The 17036-nt window shown below is 43.6% G+C and overlaps 1 protein-coding gene across 5 annotated transcripts in view; it reads right to left on the bottom strand.

The window, feature by feature from the left end:
• Positions 1–12243: 12243 nt before the first annotated feature.
• Positions 12244–17036, bottom strand: part of LOC135897041 (neuropeptide receptor 15-like) — a 142549-nt gene continuing 137756 nt past the window's right edge. For all 5 annotated transcript variants that reach the window (XM_070531787.1, XM_070531788.1, XM_070531786.1 and 2 more), the window contains 2 exons: positions 15270–15443; positions 12244–13599 (listed from right to left, as the gene is read on the bottom strand). In XM_070531787.1, coding sequence (XP_070387888.1) covers positions 13297–13599; positions 15270–15443 — 477 coding nt within the window. In that variant the 3' untranslated portion in view covers positions 12244–13296. The remainder of the gene's footprint in view (positions 13600–15269; positions 15444–17036) is intronic.

Here is a 17036-nt window from a genome sequence, read left to right as displayed (position 1 = left end):
TTTATTCCTCAAGAACGCGTTCGCGATTCAGAAAATGCATGAATATCCAAAGTCATGTCGCCCTTTCCAAAAAAGACGGGCCCTTGGCACAAGTTTGTAGGCACGTTCATATATTGTTGTAGTCCGTACTAAAATTTACCTGATAGCCAGGGCTGCGCTTATAAAGTACAATGTCGCAGATATGAATAGCGGGCATGCAAATGCAGCCATTCACGACCGCCAATCGACTTGCTGCTATTGTCTTGGCCGAGTTGTTTTTTGCTTCTTTTGGCCACTCACACGACAGTGTCCAGCAAACTGTTCACCGCTTATTTTCGTTTGCTTGCGGCTTTCCTGACTATGCCCACCCGCGCAACTTCACGTGCTACGTGGAAAAACTATGACTTACTTAGCCTTGTTCTCTTTTTTTCTTTTTTTGCAGGCGGTTGTCGTCTTCCGGGCCCACCCATGCTAGAGCGGCGCTGCTACGTCGAGTAATGCATTGGTGGTCGTTGGAAAAGTCGAAGTTCTGACCGAGCTAATGCTTCCTTTTAAAAAACGGCGCAGCGTGAGCAACCAATCGATTCGTGCGTGTGCCTTGCATAAGGTACGCTCCATTTCCTCACCTTTCGTATATACGACCGAAATCGAGATCCATGTCACTGTGGTAACTCTTTTGCTCCACATGATCTTGAGCGCAAGTGAAACGCTGATCCGAATGCTTACTGCTCTGGCAGTGGCAGGACATTTCCTTGTTTTGTTCCAAACCATGGACTTTCACGTACACCTGGTCACAAAAGTTTACGGACCACGGCATCTCAGAAAACGTTTAATTCCAAAGCAGCCTGTAGCAGTAGCCAGTAGAACTGTATACGACAATGTTGTTAGCATATTATAGCCGAGGCCTGAAATGCAAATACCACGCTGCGTTGTAAGGTTGCCGAGATATTCAGCTTTTTCTCAGATTTCATGATCCGTAATATTTTGAGGCCGGGTGCGCGTAAACTGTGTGTGATGTTCTTCGTTTTGAACGCGGCATTAGTGGGTACTGATAACATTGGCATCTTGCAAGAAAACAATGACGGTGTTATCTTTTCAGACATTTGACCACCGCTCTAAAATGGCGTCTATTTGAACGACATTTTTTTTTCATAAAGAAAACCACGAGTGCCCTCACAGCGATAACGACAGTTATAGTGCAAAACGCGTGACCATGCCGGTCGGCTTGAGGGCTTGTACTTTTATTCACTGCGCCACTAGCAGTCACGCCATGCACGCTGGCGGCGTTTTGCATTGCAAGGCTGAGACTCAACGGTTGTGTGTAGGTGAGCGTGTCCGATCCAATGCAAGCATCACCGAGAAGAGTCGCTATCAAATTTTCGTTGCAGGATAACTCATTTTGATGCGATACGCGTATATACATATGAATCCTCACAAGCTTTCTGGTGCCCCGCCATCCCCTCCTGTGTACAAATAAGCAGTCCATGTGAAAAATAAAACGTTGTATTTGAGAAGTCTTTTCATAAAGTGACAAGAATCACACAATCGTGGCTCACTTATACAGGAAGGAGTAATGGAGTAAGTGAATAAAGCTACTCATCCAGAAACGTTGGAAGCTGTGACTTCTTGGTGCAAACCCTAGAGCTCTATGCACCAAATGTATATAGAGGAAATGGCTAGCCAAATACTACTTGTCACGTTACCTACCGTGGTCGTGCCGTGGATAAGGCGTTATGCTGCTGATCACGAGGTCACCGGTTTGATATCCAATCGTGACCCCGCTTTCGAATGGGAATTCCTTTTGTTTTCAAAAAAAAATACTGGAAGTGGTTACTGAGCTAAAAGCTACGTTGTGCATCTTGACAGAGGCCCGGAAACCTGACACATAGCAGCGCTTGACATTATGACCCACATGGTGCCAAACTTCGATCTACATCTATGATATCAATTCACGACGTCAGTAGACCGTACACAGGGATGTGGTACCGATAAATTTGTGCACCTTCAAAAAAAAACTGCAGCTTACCAAATCCAAAGACCCTATGCTGCTTTAGAACTTGATGCTACACTTATCAATCAAGTTAAACGCCTTTCTGTGCAATACAGTGTAAAATTTTGGCAGCGCGTCAGGAATTGGGCGAATGCTGGTTGCATGAAGCTTGTCTTCGGGAATGATATTAAGCGACTACCGCCACATGCCCTATCAAGACAAATATATTGCGATGGGAAAAAAAGTAGGGCGAGTCAATTTAAGTGCATTTTGTAACAACAACGGAGACAGACAACACACGACGACAAAAAAGGCACAAGCAAGCAAACAAACAAACAGGCGTTTCTCCTAAAATGGCGAAGTGACAGGAAGCTTAAAGACAAGGTACCCTACAAAGTCGCCCTGATTATATTTAGAGTCGTGGATTCAGGTCACCGCATAGTGTCGGATTGGCTTCAGATTATTCCTTTCTGGTTCTCTATTACGCAACAGTTTATTCTGTTTTGTCCTTCGTCTTTCGTTGGCACAACGGCACACCTTCATTATGGTCGGCATGGGCCACTTGCCACGACAGGTGATAGGAAATGAATATAACCGGCCGAATATGAATCCTTACGTAATACTGCGGCTGCACTCATTTTCTTTGGAGAATGTGTTTGGGTATACAGCCACAGGAGCGTCCACACTGGAATGAAAAAGTTCGTACTAATGACTAGCGGCTGTTCTTCCTTGTTTCCTTATTTGTTGCCTTATTTGTTTTCTCATTTGTTTCCTTATTTCATTCCCTCTCTCCGACACCGTAAACTACATTTTCGCATTTCAACTTTCACCAAAACGAAAATGGAACTAATCAATCCCTTTTTCCATATTGACATTCTCATATTGGCATTCGTATGATAACATTTCTGAATTACCTGTCCTAACGATTTTCATTGAACATAATTCATTTTCAGTTACGTTTATAACTTTATATTTAAAGCACCGCGCTTGCCGCCTTCTTTTTTTTTTGCCAATCCCCTATGCTAGGTATGGGATCACTTTTAGCGCGATAGCGTTAATGTCCCGGTGTCGCAGAAAATCCGATGTCGGGGCAGCGGCGTCCGTTAGAGAAAAATCATTCCGAACCACGCAGGCCCTCCTCGTCGCGCGTAGGCGTTACAGAAATAATGTAATTTCTCAAAGTAAAATGCGTCAGAAAATTCACATAGAGTAGCTTACACACGACCTAAAGATGTGAAAACGTTGGATCGTAGTTTGAATATACGAGAAAGTATAATTATGTTGTACGGAAACTAAAACTCGAACCCATTTTGCAGCTACCGTTTCAGGTCTGTCTTAGTAGGAGCGGTGCGACCCACTTGGTTTCTTTCAACACCATCCAGATGGCGCTCGCATCCGCGGATCCGAGGCAGCGGCGGTGCCTTCCGTTGGGGAAAAGAAAAGAAAGGACCAGAAAGCTCGCCTTCCTTCTTAGCGTTCGCCACCAGCCTTTCCAGGACATTACGGTTAAATAAGCGGCAGCTGCCCAGAAGTGTGATAAGCAGTCAGGGATTCTTGAATGCTGTCGCGTTCCACTATTAAAGGCGAAGCTTAAGCGTCTTCCAAGTTTTCTTGAGGAGAAGAACAATGACAACAGCGACAATGTCCTCTAGTGATCGTTTGGCACGAAAACAAGGAAGCATGGAACACTTTTACCACTTCCCAAGACACCGTCAAAACACACATACGTAATGTTTCCGAGCACTTCTAATTGCACTAAGAGCTTCGCTGTAAAAACGAGCTTCGAATGGAAACAGTAATTTCAGCCTGCCCATGCAAGTTGCATGACGACGACGGTGAGGCTCCGTCGATACCACTATTCGTTCATATAACTGCGACTGTCCAAAAGAAAGCCTTAGCAACCATGAGAGAACTTCCGAGAATTGGAAGAACACTCAAGTAGCTGTACTAATCGCCAAGGCGTTTGTACTCTCCAGGCTTTATCAGTGTTTGCTCAGCCTCGCATTAGGATGTGTTCTGATATATGTCCGCGTCTTCTTTGAATGCTATTTAAAGAGATATTTGAATATATGTGGCACAGGCTTTACACCTCTTCTCTTACAGGCTATTTGTCTTCACAATAGTCATAACAGAAACAACGATTTAAGAAATAAGTACATTACGTAACTTCCCTAAACTTCTAGTAAACAGAATATCCACATGATTTAAATGTTCAAAATATATAAATTTTCTCAAAGTATAAACGTTCTTAAGCAGTTGCAAATGAGGTCGGTTCTGAGTGGCATTTTTCAACTATAAATATTCTTGAGCAGTTGCAAATGAGGTCTCTTCTGAGTGCCACTTTTCAAGCAGAGCACTCACGTACACTACATGGACACGTCAACCTCAGAAACACGAAAACACAAAGAAGCACGTAGACAAGAATGTGTGCTGTTTCAAGAGAACCGGGGAAAAAACGAGAAAGAAGAGCAAGAACAAGAAAAATGAGACGAAAGTAACTTATCAAATCAGCATTCGTCTTACTTAAATAGGTTTCTCCAGGTTCTTTATTAACATTGCATTTATTCTCTCCTTCATTGTAACCTACATTAAAATCGACCCTTCAGTTAGTCTGACTGCTTGCTCGCATACTAGTCTCCTTAGTCAAACATCTCATTTATTTATTTGTTTATATTGTTTTGCGTTTCTCGTTTTCAAATAAGAATTTTCTTGATCTATCGCCTGCCACGCGATTCATGGCCTATGCCCCCTACTGGGTACGAGCCATGATAGAGCTTCATCATCCTAATCATCAACTGTTATTTGAGTTAGTAGCCTTCTGATATTCCTAATTTCTCCTAGACCTGGGCGCACTGCAATTTCTCGAAATTTTTCTAGAAGCCTTGGACCGATTTCTTTAATGACGGTTATTGTCTATCTGAACCATGAAGCCTCTGATGGGGAGTGTCGTGATTTTGCAAACTAAAAGAGGCGTCTTACCTGGTAAAAATATCCGAGCCATAGTTCTCTATTGTGTGCGTGCGTGCTTGTGCGCGTGCGTGAGTACGGCCCTGACCAGGGGCGTAGTCAAGGGGGGGGAGGGGGGGGGGAGGTCGTATGGGACTTCAACCCATCCCCCCGAAATTTTTTTCTGCTGTCATGCACCGCCGACCAAAACATCCCCCGGCGCCGGAAGCCATTCTGGATTTTGTGAGAATCTTTTTCAGGCTCGAAAAGACATTTCAGCGAGAACATTGCGAACTCGTGCTGGATTTCGCGGCAACGCCCATGCACCATGAGTCACATAACGCAAGGAGCCCCATGCGAGCCCAAAGTTTCAAGGACGTTTTGATGGCGAGCGGGCTCGTCGCGGCATCTCGCGGAGGCCGCGGAATCTACAGAGCGCATTGATTTCAATTCCTAAACTTTATGGGTATAAAGCTCTCGTAAACTTTTCATGCGAAAGGTGCACTGACATTTCCAAGATCGTTCTTTAGATTTTCAATTCCGGAACTTTGTGGGTTTAATATTGTTATAAACATTTGACGCCCAAAGTGCATTGACTTCTCAAAAGTCGTACATCGGACCGCACAAAGAGACAAGCCAAATCAACACACTATCAGACAAGTTGACAAAGCACGCAGCGAAGTCCGATGAGATGAATCGCTCTAGTGGTTCATTAGTGCTGTCATGTCACAGAAAAGAACATCAATATTTCTTTCACCTGCACCAAAGCATCCATGTCAATACACTAAAGCCAGCAAAGGTATAACTACACTCTTTTTTTATTTTTCTACTTTGACTTTTATCCGCGAGGACACATTGAGCCTCTTTCTTGTTCTCGCTACCCGCGGGCTGCCAGAACCAGCAAATGTGCATACGTTTTTCTCGTGTTGCCCCGACCACCGCGCGGCGCACTTCGGTATGTATATTTATCCTGTTTGACGGATTATATTACCTTGTTTGACAGACTTCTTTTTGGAATATCAGGGGCCATTACTGATCGAATTTGCAAAACCTGGAGAGACTATGATCAATCGTCTGCGATATTGTGAAACGTCGGATCTGCTGCATGTCGCAAACAAGAACAAACGACGTGGAAAACAGCCGAATAGGGTCATCTTGCTCCATGACAATGTCCATGCCTTCGTCGCTGATGTGGTTCACACAAAACTGGCAAAGTTCAAGTAGGAAACGCTACAACATCCGCCATGCAGCCCAGATTTTTCGCCTTGCGACTCCCACATTTTGGGGCAATTGAAAAAACAGTTCAAGGAAACCATATTTACGTCGGTCGATCACGTGAAAGAGTCAATTACATACTTTTTGAAGCAGAAACCCAATGAGTTTTATGAGACGGCAATCACGCGACTCGATAGTGAGTGGGACAACTGTCTATATGCTCAAAAAGACTACTTTTAAATAAAGTACCCCGTTTGTCATATATTCGCACTGACTCACTTTCATTTGACTCGCCCTCGTATATTTTGCAGAACTTCTGCTTTTTATATGTGCTCTCTGTTGCGACTATACTTTCGCTGCAATTACAATACACGACTGGTGACAGCTGCTCCTGCGCAATACATTGGAACAAAGGACAGCGTCATTGAGATTTTTCCCTAGCCATTGCATATGTACAAAAATGTCAACAAGGTTCTTGAATGAAAGTTTCATTAAAATATTTGTCCTCAACTTGTTCATTTCATGGCCGTTACATTTTTCATACCGGCGGCATGCACTGTTTTGCTGCTTTCGAACTGATATAGTTCTAAAGTTCGCGTGATATTTTCTTTACTTATTAAATAGATGAAAAATCTGGACCCCTTGATATCAGTTATTTCGGGCACAATTTTTGGGACATACTAGTATACTCTTTTTTGAAAAAATACATATTTTCCTTGTCTTGACATTGCGTAGCGTTCAAGAATTCGTTTGCAGCATCTTTGGCAAAGGCAATGTAGTTATTATTCAGGCATTTCATCTCTCGACAAATTCTATAAGGAGGAGGCCGAGCTGCAACGTTAGCGACCCCCCCCCTCCCCCTCCCTCTGCCCGAATGAAATTACTGGCTACGCCACTGGCCGTAACGGTAGATCGCCGTCAAGGTGGTGAGGCGTGTCACTGGCCGACACTCCCAGGTTTACTTCTACTAAATAAACATAAATACCCCAAAAAGTGGCTGGGAAAACGGCGACGTGGCAGTTCAATTGGTAAGGGCATCCCACGTGTAATGCGAAGATGTGGGTTCGTGCCCCAGCTGTGGGCAGTTGTTTTTCTATCCACTTTCATTTCCATGAATTTATCATTTCTTTAATTCAATTAATAAGTACATGTAATGTCCCCTACGCTATCCTTGGTGTCTTTGTTTGTTGGCTTTTTATGATATGACTAATAGAAATGGGGCCTTCGGTTTCCTTTCCTCTGAAAGAGGTAATTTTTGCGCAATGAAACCGTTGTACCAATGATTGAGGTAGAGCACGTGGTCATGGGTTGTTTCGACGGAGACATTCAGGCATTATGCTTGCGAATAATGCCTTGGAGTCGCAGCCGTCTTTGGGAACTTATTTTAGACTAGTCCACAAAATGTTAAACCCAAACATATAAAAGACAAAATGCCTTTGGTTAAGCAAAGCCAATCAGAGAAAGAGTGAGAGAAATCGATCAAAGTAACAATATACAGAGTGTGGTTCAATACCATGCTTTGAGTGATGCCATCACACGTGCAATAGACAAGAGTGGTATCTCTTTTGGTCTCAACATAGAAGGACCTCCTTGTAAATTGGGCGCGAATCTATTGTGACATTCATCCACAAATTGAGATGGATGCTAACTACTTTAAAGTGATTTCTTCTGTGAAGTTGCTGGACGGGGTTCTCCCTACAAGAAAAAGTGCAACAGATATATGTTTGTTGCTGTTTTCCTGCCGATCAGATGTTGCAATACCGATAACGTTATCAATTGATGACCTGCCCCGCCGAAAGCGTGCAGGGATACCAGACTACATAATATGAGGCTAAATATACCATCCTAGCAGCGAGAAATCGCGGTGCTGTACAATGTTAGTATTCCTTTTGCTTGATTCCGTTCCTGTCTTATCATCCATCGTTCACGGCCGGCCTATTCCAGTGATAACGTGGGCGGAGTGCCAAACAAACCACTCAAGAAGCGTAAGAAGGAGACAGAGAAATATATTGACTGATTAACAAAAAGCCTATTTGCAGCATGGATCGTAGCTGAATAGCGTGCGGCTGACACCTGAACATCGGTCAGCAGTCTGAAGAAGGAAGAACGGACGTAACGGTTCAGAGATCGGGAAGAAGCGAGTACCTGGACATTGCAACTCTGCTTGCACAAGCTCTTGTTCAAACGCTTAACTCGTTCAGTAGAGACAACTAAGAATAGAATCGTTACATTATGAAGGCCAGGATTTTCATCACTTTTCATATGCATCATGTTAGGGCAATAGAGCGAAATGATGCCAGTTCACATAGCAAGTTTTTTTCCATTGGAGTAGTGGTACGCGTAATCACGATGCCATGCCATGAGCGACTGCAGTAACTCAGCTGTTCCCTCCTGGCCTGTTGTCAAAGATTGGGCTAGAGCAGTGCGGGTGATGATATCGGGTCCTGTAGCAATTAATGTCTAGCAGCAGCCACAGATTCGTTAAGCGTGTCCACAGTAAACACAATTTCCAGTCCTCGGTCGTCAGTCTTTAGGAAGAAAGAACCTTGCCATATACGACGATGGTTTCGCCAGTGAATTGAGCCCAAAAATAATTCGCCAACTCATGTTAGATCCTGTAGGGATGAAGGGCTTCGGCCGCGAAAGCCTGTCATTTTTACAGGGACGAGTGGAGGGCACACGGTGTCCTCCGGATGCGCATCAGCTGTTTACGTGCCACGAGCGATTCGTAGAACTACGTCCAACGTGATTCACGTAATTCATTTAAATAACGCTGTACTTTCTGCGTTAGCCATGCCACCCTCAAGTCGTAAATTGCTCCTCCGTGGGCACGCATCGCCTTTCCACTCTTCGATGCGCACCTAACTTCTGCAGTTCTTTATCGTAATCTGTTTGAAACCGAAAGAATGATAGAGGTACAAGTAAAGAAAATTGGCCCATGGATTATCACTGGCGATTTCGACTTCCGTCGCTTACTCTGTGGTAGTCATATGATCAACTGTAGACGCGTAAATATCCTGTCACGTTGTTTGTGATTCCGATCATCGTTTTATGAAGTACGACAGGCAAGCGTATCTGCTGGGCCTCATGTGCAGCAGTCGCCTGGACTTGACGTTAGTGTAGCAGTGCTTCACTTTCGACTGCAGGGATTATAGCAAACATAGACGCACGTAGATGCGATCATATCGCATTTGAAATGTACCACCTCAAATACTATTAAAATGCTTTGTGCTTACTGACAACGTTACTACAAAAAAAGATGGCAATAATTGAAGCTAGGCACTCGTTTGCAACAAGCAAAACAGAAATACCTGCCATAAAAGTGAGTTCATTGTGTAATAAGAAACATTCAAGTCCTCACTTATCTTTGGGAACTGCATAGATGTCCAGTAACGTATTGGTTGTCTTGAAGCTGGTGACGAGGCTACAGGTGTTCTAAAATCATTTGTGTGGTACATTCTAACAATGAATATTTGGAAGCGTAGTGTCCTCTACAGCTTCGTAAAAAAAGTTAATGCGAATCCCACGCGCATGTTAGAATGCGTGCAAAGCTAAGCTTTCGGGAAAGGATTAATTAAATGCTGCGCAACTAAGTGCGATGCGTACAATTAAGTTTATTTTCAGGCTGTGTCAAACTTAGTTTAGGGCAATGTTTATTCTTACGCACCGCACGGGTTCCAGCTGTATTATCATTCAATGCACATGCAATGCATCTTCGTGCACATCACGTTCCGTTCGTTAACTATGCCAAAATGCATACACCGAAGCAGGCTGATGCACAGTATGAGGCGTCTGCGTCGGGATGTTACGAGGATGATGGCGATGTCTGATGCTTGTTCAGAGAAGAATTGGGATAACAGGTTTATGCACAAAGAAGTACAAGACCTATCTCAACGCGCTAATGGCTTCTATGCCCTTCCTGTCACCGTGGCACACAGCTATTCTGGGGGACTGGCCAAGAATGGGCGCGTACCCAATCCCTCAAGATTGCCGTTGAATATCATGCGCTATTCCATTAAAATATATCTGTGATTTAGAGGTACCGTTTAGTCAACATGCGACCAGATCGTGGCGACGGCGACCGCATTTCTATGGGGGCGAAATGCGAAAACACCCATGTACCTAGGTTTAGGCGCACGTTGAAAAACCCCAGTGGCTCCCAATTTTTGGAGCCCCCCACTACAGCGTGCCTCATAATCAGATCGTGGTTGTGGCATGTAAAATACCATAATTAATTCGAGTCAGCATTATAAGTACTGCTTCATGTCGTAATTTATTGTTTGCTTATGCGGAACAGGGGCCCTCTAACGTAAGACTATTCCAATATATTTTCATTCCAATCTCCTGGCGTAAAATTTGCGTATCCACCGACGCAAGCACCGGGCTGTCACATGCAGGGTTGTCTGAACAGACCAATCAAACACTCTCCTCGTTCATAGGAGGTCACTCTTGTTTGCTTGAAAAAACAAATAACATTGCCTACACTGAGCGGCTTGTCTTTTCTAATTGACTGACAAGTGGCGAGGAGCACGCTCAAGTGGAGAGGGATTCGATGGGGCCGAGCCAGTGCACTGAAAGTTGATAACCGGATGAAGAGGGTGGTGCAGGCGTTTGCGATTGGACCGCTTTCCCTTACTTAGCTTGCGGTGGCTGGTCGAAAATCGCGGCGACATGCAGCGGAAGCTTAAGAATGACGCTAAAACGGATCCTCAATAAAGAAGAGTTGGCAGAATGAGGTTGTAAACGTGGCAAAAGTGCTCGAAAACGTTACACGGCCGCGCAAAAGGATTTATTATACGCAAATAAACCCATGCTCTCCGGCAAGTGCGAGTAGCCAGCTCCTTAGCGATCAGCGGCAACCATCTTTTATTCCTTTCGGAACGGGGCAACCTGCGGCTATTCAGAATGAAATTCAGTTTTGTTTGACATATAATGCAACTTTAACGCGTTCGCGTCATTGTCGCGGTGACTTTTGGGGGTTTTATGACGTCGCGTGACAACAGGCAGGTGAAGTGGGTGCAGCCCGAAAGCTTTTGACCAATAACCGGGGGCTAACGGCGAAGAGGAGTCGAATCAGAAATAACTATTTTTCTTTTGTTTGGTCAAATCATGCATAATCCGTGTGTACACGTCATATGAGATGCGGAGCCGTCGCGGTTTTCGTGACGTCGCTTGACAGACAGGTGAAATGGAGGTGGTCCGAAAACGTTTTTGACCAATCGCGGAATGCTGATTACAGAATTTGACTAGAAAAAATTGGAATAGTTTAACATTTTAGCGCCCAAATGTGTGCTCACTGGCGCTGCATTGTGGAAGAAAATTCTGTGCAATATAAGTCGTCTGTTCGGCGAGAAACATATGTACTTGCACTAATCCCACCATCCCCCGGTTTAGGGGAACGGATGGGGGGGGGGGGGTGGAGGGGGAGAGGTGCAAAAAAGTGTTGGCTTTAAAATACGTTACGGAATAAGCTTTGAACCGGCATTTCATTGGCATTACACTAACCCAGCAATGTAGGATTGAGGCGAGAATCGCAACGGCGTTATACACTCCTTCACCTGCTTTAGAAGTAGCACAAGCGCTAATGTACCACGTGAAACATGAAATGCAGGTGCTCCGATGGTCTCCTCGTCCGAGCGAACGCGACTAAGGAAATTTGGCAGATTTTTTGCTTCTCGAAGTAGGTGAGAGCACAAGGTGTTAGTAATTAGTCTTGTTAGCTATCCTTTTGGTGATTCTAGTGGCTGAAAAATTCAATTTGTTGGAGCGAATGAGCGTTTGGCTTTACCCACCTGGCAGACAGTCTCTGGATATCCTTTAAAAAGTACCAAGTGTGCCCTAATGAACTCTATCGTTCCATTTATATCAAGTTTACTGGAGTAGGTACGTTTAAGCAATACAGATACATGTCGACGTATCGAGGAGTTATTTTATAGATGCACGCTGTTATTATGTGGGAGAACTGCCGCGGCAATCGTTGTGCAGTATGAAATATCTAGTTTTCTGGATGAAGCACAGACAGTGAGGGAGTAAAGAAATAAGTACATTTTTATTAGAACATATACTTCAGCTGACATAAGTGGCTATGCCTGCGAGTATTATTGCGGTAAATGCGAAGATAACATTGTTAAAAACGAGTACTGCAAGTAATGAGATACAGTTAAGAGCACATATAACACAGTAGAGAAAGCACACATGTCTGTGGCACGATGCGAGAGTAATTTAATGCTTTACAATGATGAACACTACACTCACATTCACATAAAAGTTAAACATGCTTTCCACTTTAAAACGCACGCAAACGGGAAGTTCCTTTGAAAACTAATTTTCTTTTTCACTTTTTCTTTTATTTGTGAGCCACAGAAACAACGTCGACGTAAATATTCAAACTGTACCCATGCCCATCAGTATGCACAAATTTATTAAATTGACGCTTTCGCTGGCATGTAATGCATCGAAGGTATTATGATACCTCCGACGATCGAAAATAGGCTGTTTTGTGTTCAACATCACCTTCACACAGACTTTCCCGCAATACACTCTTCAACGCAAGTGCAGCGTTGATCTCACACCGGGCTTTGTCAAACGCCAAACATACGTGACTCACTAAACTTGAGCTGCAAAGGTCTTCTCTCTGTCCTGAAAATGAATTGCTGGCTCCTATACAACCGGTCAAAAAGAAAACAAAACACTTTCTTCATTGTAAGATAAGAGCTCACAGACAGATGAATGCTTGCACTGATTGACATTGGCCGAACAGAGAACGCCATTAGACTCCCCGTTTCGACAAGGAATGTCGTCTATTTCAGGTAGGCAACCAGTTGCTGCTCTGGCAAAGACAGTCATCCTTGTCGAAATGGTGGCTCTAATGAGTTTCTTTGTTCGACAATTCCTGATAACTTCGTTCCTTGTGTAGCTTGTCGACGTCGCTTGGAGGGAACGCCCCGTCGACACAGAGCGTGCGCACTACATCTTCACATCGCCACCCAGCCTGCCTCCGCGATATCTCCCAAAGTTAGGTCTCAAAATCTGTGCACCGATGTATAACCTCGGCAGATTCAGTCCCAGTTCATTCCGCCGCAGCCGTTTATTGGTGGCCACGCCCATGACGCCACCGTGTTTCGTCACACCCACGTCGGCCTCTTGAGGACCGAACTGCGCAGACGTCACACCTGCGTAAGCGATGTCTTGCAGGACTGGCCGCCGACGCCTCCACGTGTGATGGGCGACGAGGACCAGCGCCTGGCGTCGCTTTTCTTGTTGGACGACGCCATCCCCGATCCTCGGACAACTCGTCTCCTGTGCATTCCTAGGATGGCGAGGAACTTGGAGCGGAACTTGTGGCTGAACACGCTGTAGAGCAGCGGGTTGCAAGCTGACGACGTGTAGGCCATCATGTTGACGATGATTAGGTACGTCCAGGTCTCTTCGAAACGTTGACTTGAAAGCGTGTTGTAGAGAAGCAAGACCTGCACAAAGGCGTTAATGTTTCGGAGGTAAATAGTTTGGCCACAAGTAGCGCTGGCTATCTCGCAATCATAGGAATAGAAAAGAACAACAATGAAAAAAAAAGATAATAATTGTGCAAAGTGCTGTCACGTTCAAACTGAAAGGCAAAGTACTAAAAGACCATATATCACAAAGAAAAAATAGAAAAAAGAAGTTATTATCCTGCAAGGATAACGCGAGCCTGTACGTGTTATCCCAACACAGAGGAAAATAAAAGGGTGCATTAACTACCGTTCACAAGAAATTGATCAATTCGCTGTCTACGACAAACTCTCGTACAGCTGAGAGCCCATCTCTGTTGGTTGGGCCACTACCAGAGTCCCAGCACTTTCTGCCCAGAGAAGAGATGCTTTCTCGCCTTTCACGTTTCATATCACGGAATCATGACTACCATTCTTGCGTAACTCAAATAGAGCTTCACCTTTCACTTCAGCTGCTAAGTAATCGTCGCGAGATAGCTCCTTTGTCGTTATTTCATAAGTACGCCCACCACCTTAACAAACGCACCCTACGCCTGAAAACATCATCGCACACGCGGCACAGATTATACACCCATCTTAGCTTTACGCGCATTTACGGTGAAACCGAAGCATTTAACGCGTCAGCAGTTCCTTGTGCCGTTCGTCTCTGGAACATCCTCCCCGATAACATGGTTGCAGAAACTGACCGTGAAAAATTCAGGCACTCACTCAACTCGCTTAATCCTTGTTAACGAATGTTATCATACCCAATGTTTGGTTTTATTTTTCGCACCTTTTTCTTGCACTCTAATACGTTTGTTAGAAACTTATGAAGTTTTTTTTATTGTTCTGATACACACTTTTATGTCTCTAACGTGTTTCTGTAATCTTTAGGCTATGCACCCAGCCGATGTCTTCTTTTTCTCTCTACATACGTATTGTCATGAGATTGCCACTTTTACGTGCTTACTTGCTTCTATGGCCCCCTTACTCAATGCCCCATGTAGGGGCCTTGTTAGATATTTTACAAATAAAATAAATAAAGTTAATAAACTGTTTTGACCACTGCGAAAGGTCTCTTGCTCCTGGTAAAGTTGCGAACACTCAGCAAGACAGCGCGCAACAGAAGCTGATAACCTACAAGTTAGCAAATTTCTTAAATAAGTACTTCCTTTATTTGTCTGAGATTTAACAGAACATATAAGCTGATATTATGACTACTACCCTGCTGCTCCAGTTAATAGCTTTGCTTACCGAATTCTTCCACCGTGCCGAAATACATACTAGAGATCCAGCATCGTTGTAGTCGTAGTTTGCTTCAATATGAACGTAGTTTCTTGCTCTCGGTTTTATGTGAGACAGTATAGATTCACTGTGCTTTCTTTCTTATTGTTCTTCATCTCATAACTTCCCTCCCCCTGCGTAGGGTAGCATGCCAGACGTGCGTCTGGTTGAACTTGCTGTCTTTTCATTCTCTTTATATATATATATATATATATATATATATATATATATATATATATATATATATATATATATATATATATCGCTTATAAATGGTCCCGCCTTGTACGAGTCAGCGCTGGCTGGCCTCTACGAGTTATCTATCTGATGTACCTCTGAAGATAACTGGAACTTCACTTCATAAACGCTAATCTTGTGTGACGCACCTGATGAGGCGAAAAGCTGATGAAGTACACGGCCACTCCGGCCACCAACATCTTGATGACACCGCGACGGGCCTTGACCGACCGCGCGTACTTCTCACGACCAACGGCCGGTGCCATTGAGCGGAACGACTCCGCGCTGAACAGCCGTAGGCCCACGATGGTGTACAACACGCACTGTAAAAGGAATCAGGGTGATGACGTTATTGTTCACTCCACAAATGCATACCAGACCGTCACAGTTAACAAAAGAAAGTTTGCCCATAGCTGAACTCGGAAAAACTCTCCGATAGCGAACCTCTCATGGCCAAAATAAGTATTCATCACATCAGGAGGCTTATCATAGCGCTGAACAGAAGAATTTCATAATCTTGTCTTTGTCGATAACACTCTCTGATATAGCGAACGGGAACGTTTTATTTGCAGAGAACAAACGGCTAGCACTTTCAAATAATGATAAAGCCACCAAGCAAACATACAAATTTTATTCAAGCACAGGATGTTTAGGAGCGCGGACAAAAAGCCTTCAACAGGCTTTACTGCGTCCGTGCCTCCTAGAGATGGCATAGAGTGAGAAAAGCTTGGTCTAACTAAACAGGTTGCAGATTTGTAGTGCGTGATTTGTAGTACGTATGTATTCACAGTAAACATAGCAAATAATTATGTTTGTTTAGCACAACAATTAAGAAAACCATGTAGAATAATGTATGGAATGACAAATATCACTTTGAAACGAATATATAAAAAGCAAGAATAAGTTTACTAATGAAGTTATAATACAGAGTTAATAGCTCTCGATATATATAGGATACACAAAGATATGGGTTATAGGCAAAGCAAAAAAGAAAAAGAAAGTCCCTTGTCCAGATTCAAGATTGCATGAACTCTAAAGCTTACGGAGTCCTGTGAGAATCACAAGTATGTTGTGCTCAAAATTTTGTACATTATTTCGGTAATATCAGTCTTATCTCTTGACACTTCGTTTAGTGAAGATGGAAAGCGAAAGTTTAACTTTTTTTCCATCATTCGTGCGGCATGTTTCAATTTTGCACTCTTCAGGTATACGTGTATTGCATAAAGGATGATTTTCTTGAAGTCCCGCCAAACTGTATAATGTATTGGTATGCCTACATGCGTCAGATCTGTAATGTAGAGCAAGTCAGTGCGGATACGATGATTTCACGCTGATAATGCTGAATTTATTAAATAATTCCGCAGTGTGTGAAGCAGAAGAAACTTTTCAGGCCATACGAGCGGCTCGTTTTTGTAGCCGAAGTCGTCTATTTATGTTTTCGAGCGTTGTCGTGGAGCAGACTAGAGCTCCATAACTCATTATCGAGTAATATAAAGAATTATATAAAAAGATATTTAAAAGCACTTGAAAAGATGAGCAGTGACGGCACAAGCCAGTCGTATGAGAAAGTGGATTTCTAACGTTTTAAATGAGCGAAAAACTTGTACTTGAGTTTCAGCTATCAGGAGAGGCGCAAGATGTAAACATTCTTGACGCGGGTAAAATATTACAGCTTTAGTCTTTTGAACATTGATATGTAAATCGTTTTCAAGAGCCTAGCTAATAATTATTGCTAAAGCCTTATTGGTTCTTTCATCCAACACGCCACTTGAAACCCCTGAAAAGAATAAACCCGCGTCGTCGGCCTATATGACGTACATTTATGCATTATCAATATTCACAAGTTCATTAATGTATAGTGTGAAAAAGAAAGAGCCCAAAACACTCCCTTGAGGAACACGTGAAGTTAGCGGTTT

This window comes from Dermacentor albipictus, chromosome 1 (assembly GCF_038994185.2).
Source record: "Dermacentor albipictus isolate Rhodes 1998 colony chromosome 1, USDA_Dalb.pri_finalv2, whole genome shotgun sequence".
NCBI lineage: Eukaryota > Metazoa > Arthropoda > Arachnida > Ixodida > Ixodidae > Dermacentor > Dermacentor albipictus.
Note: the sequence above shows the minus strand (reverse complement) of the source record. Positions and strands in the feature narration are given on the sequence as shown.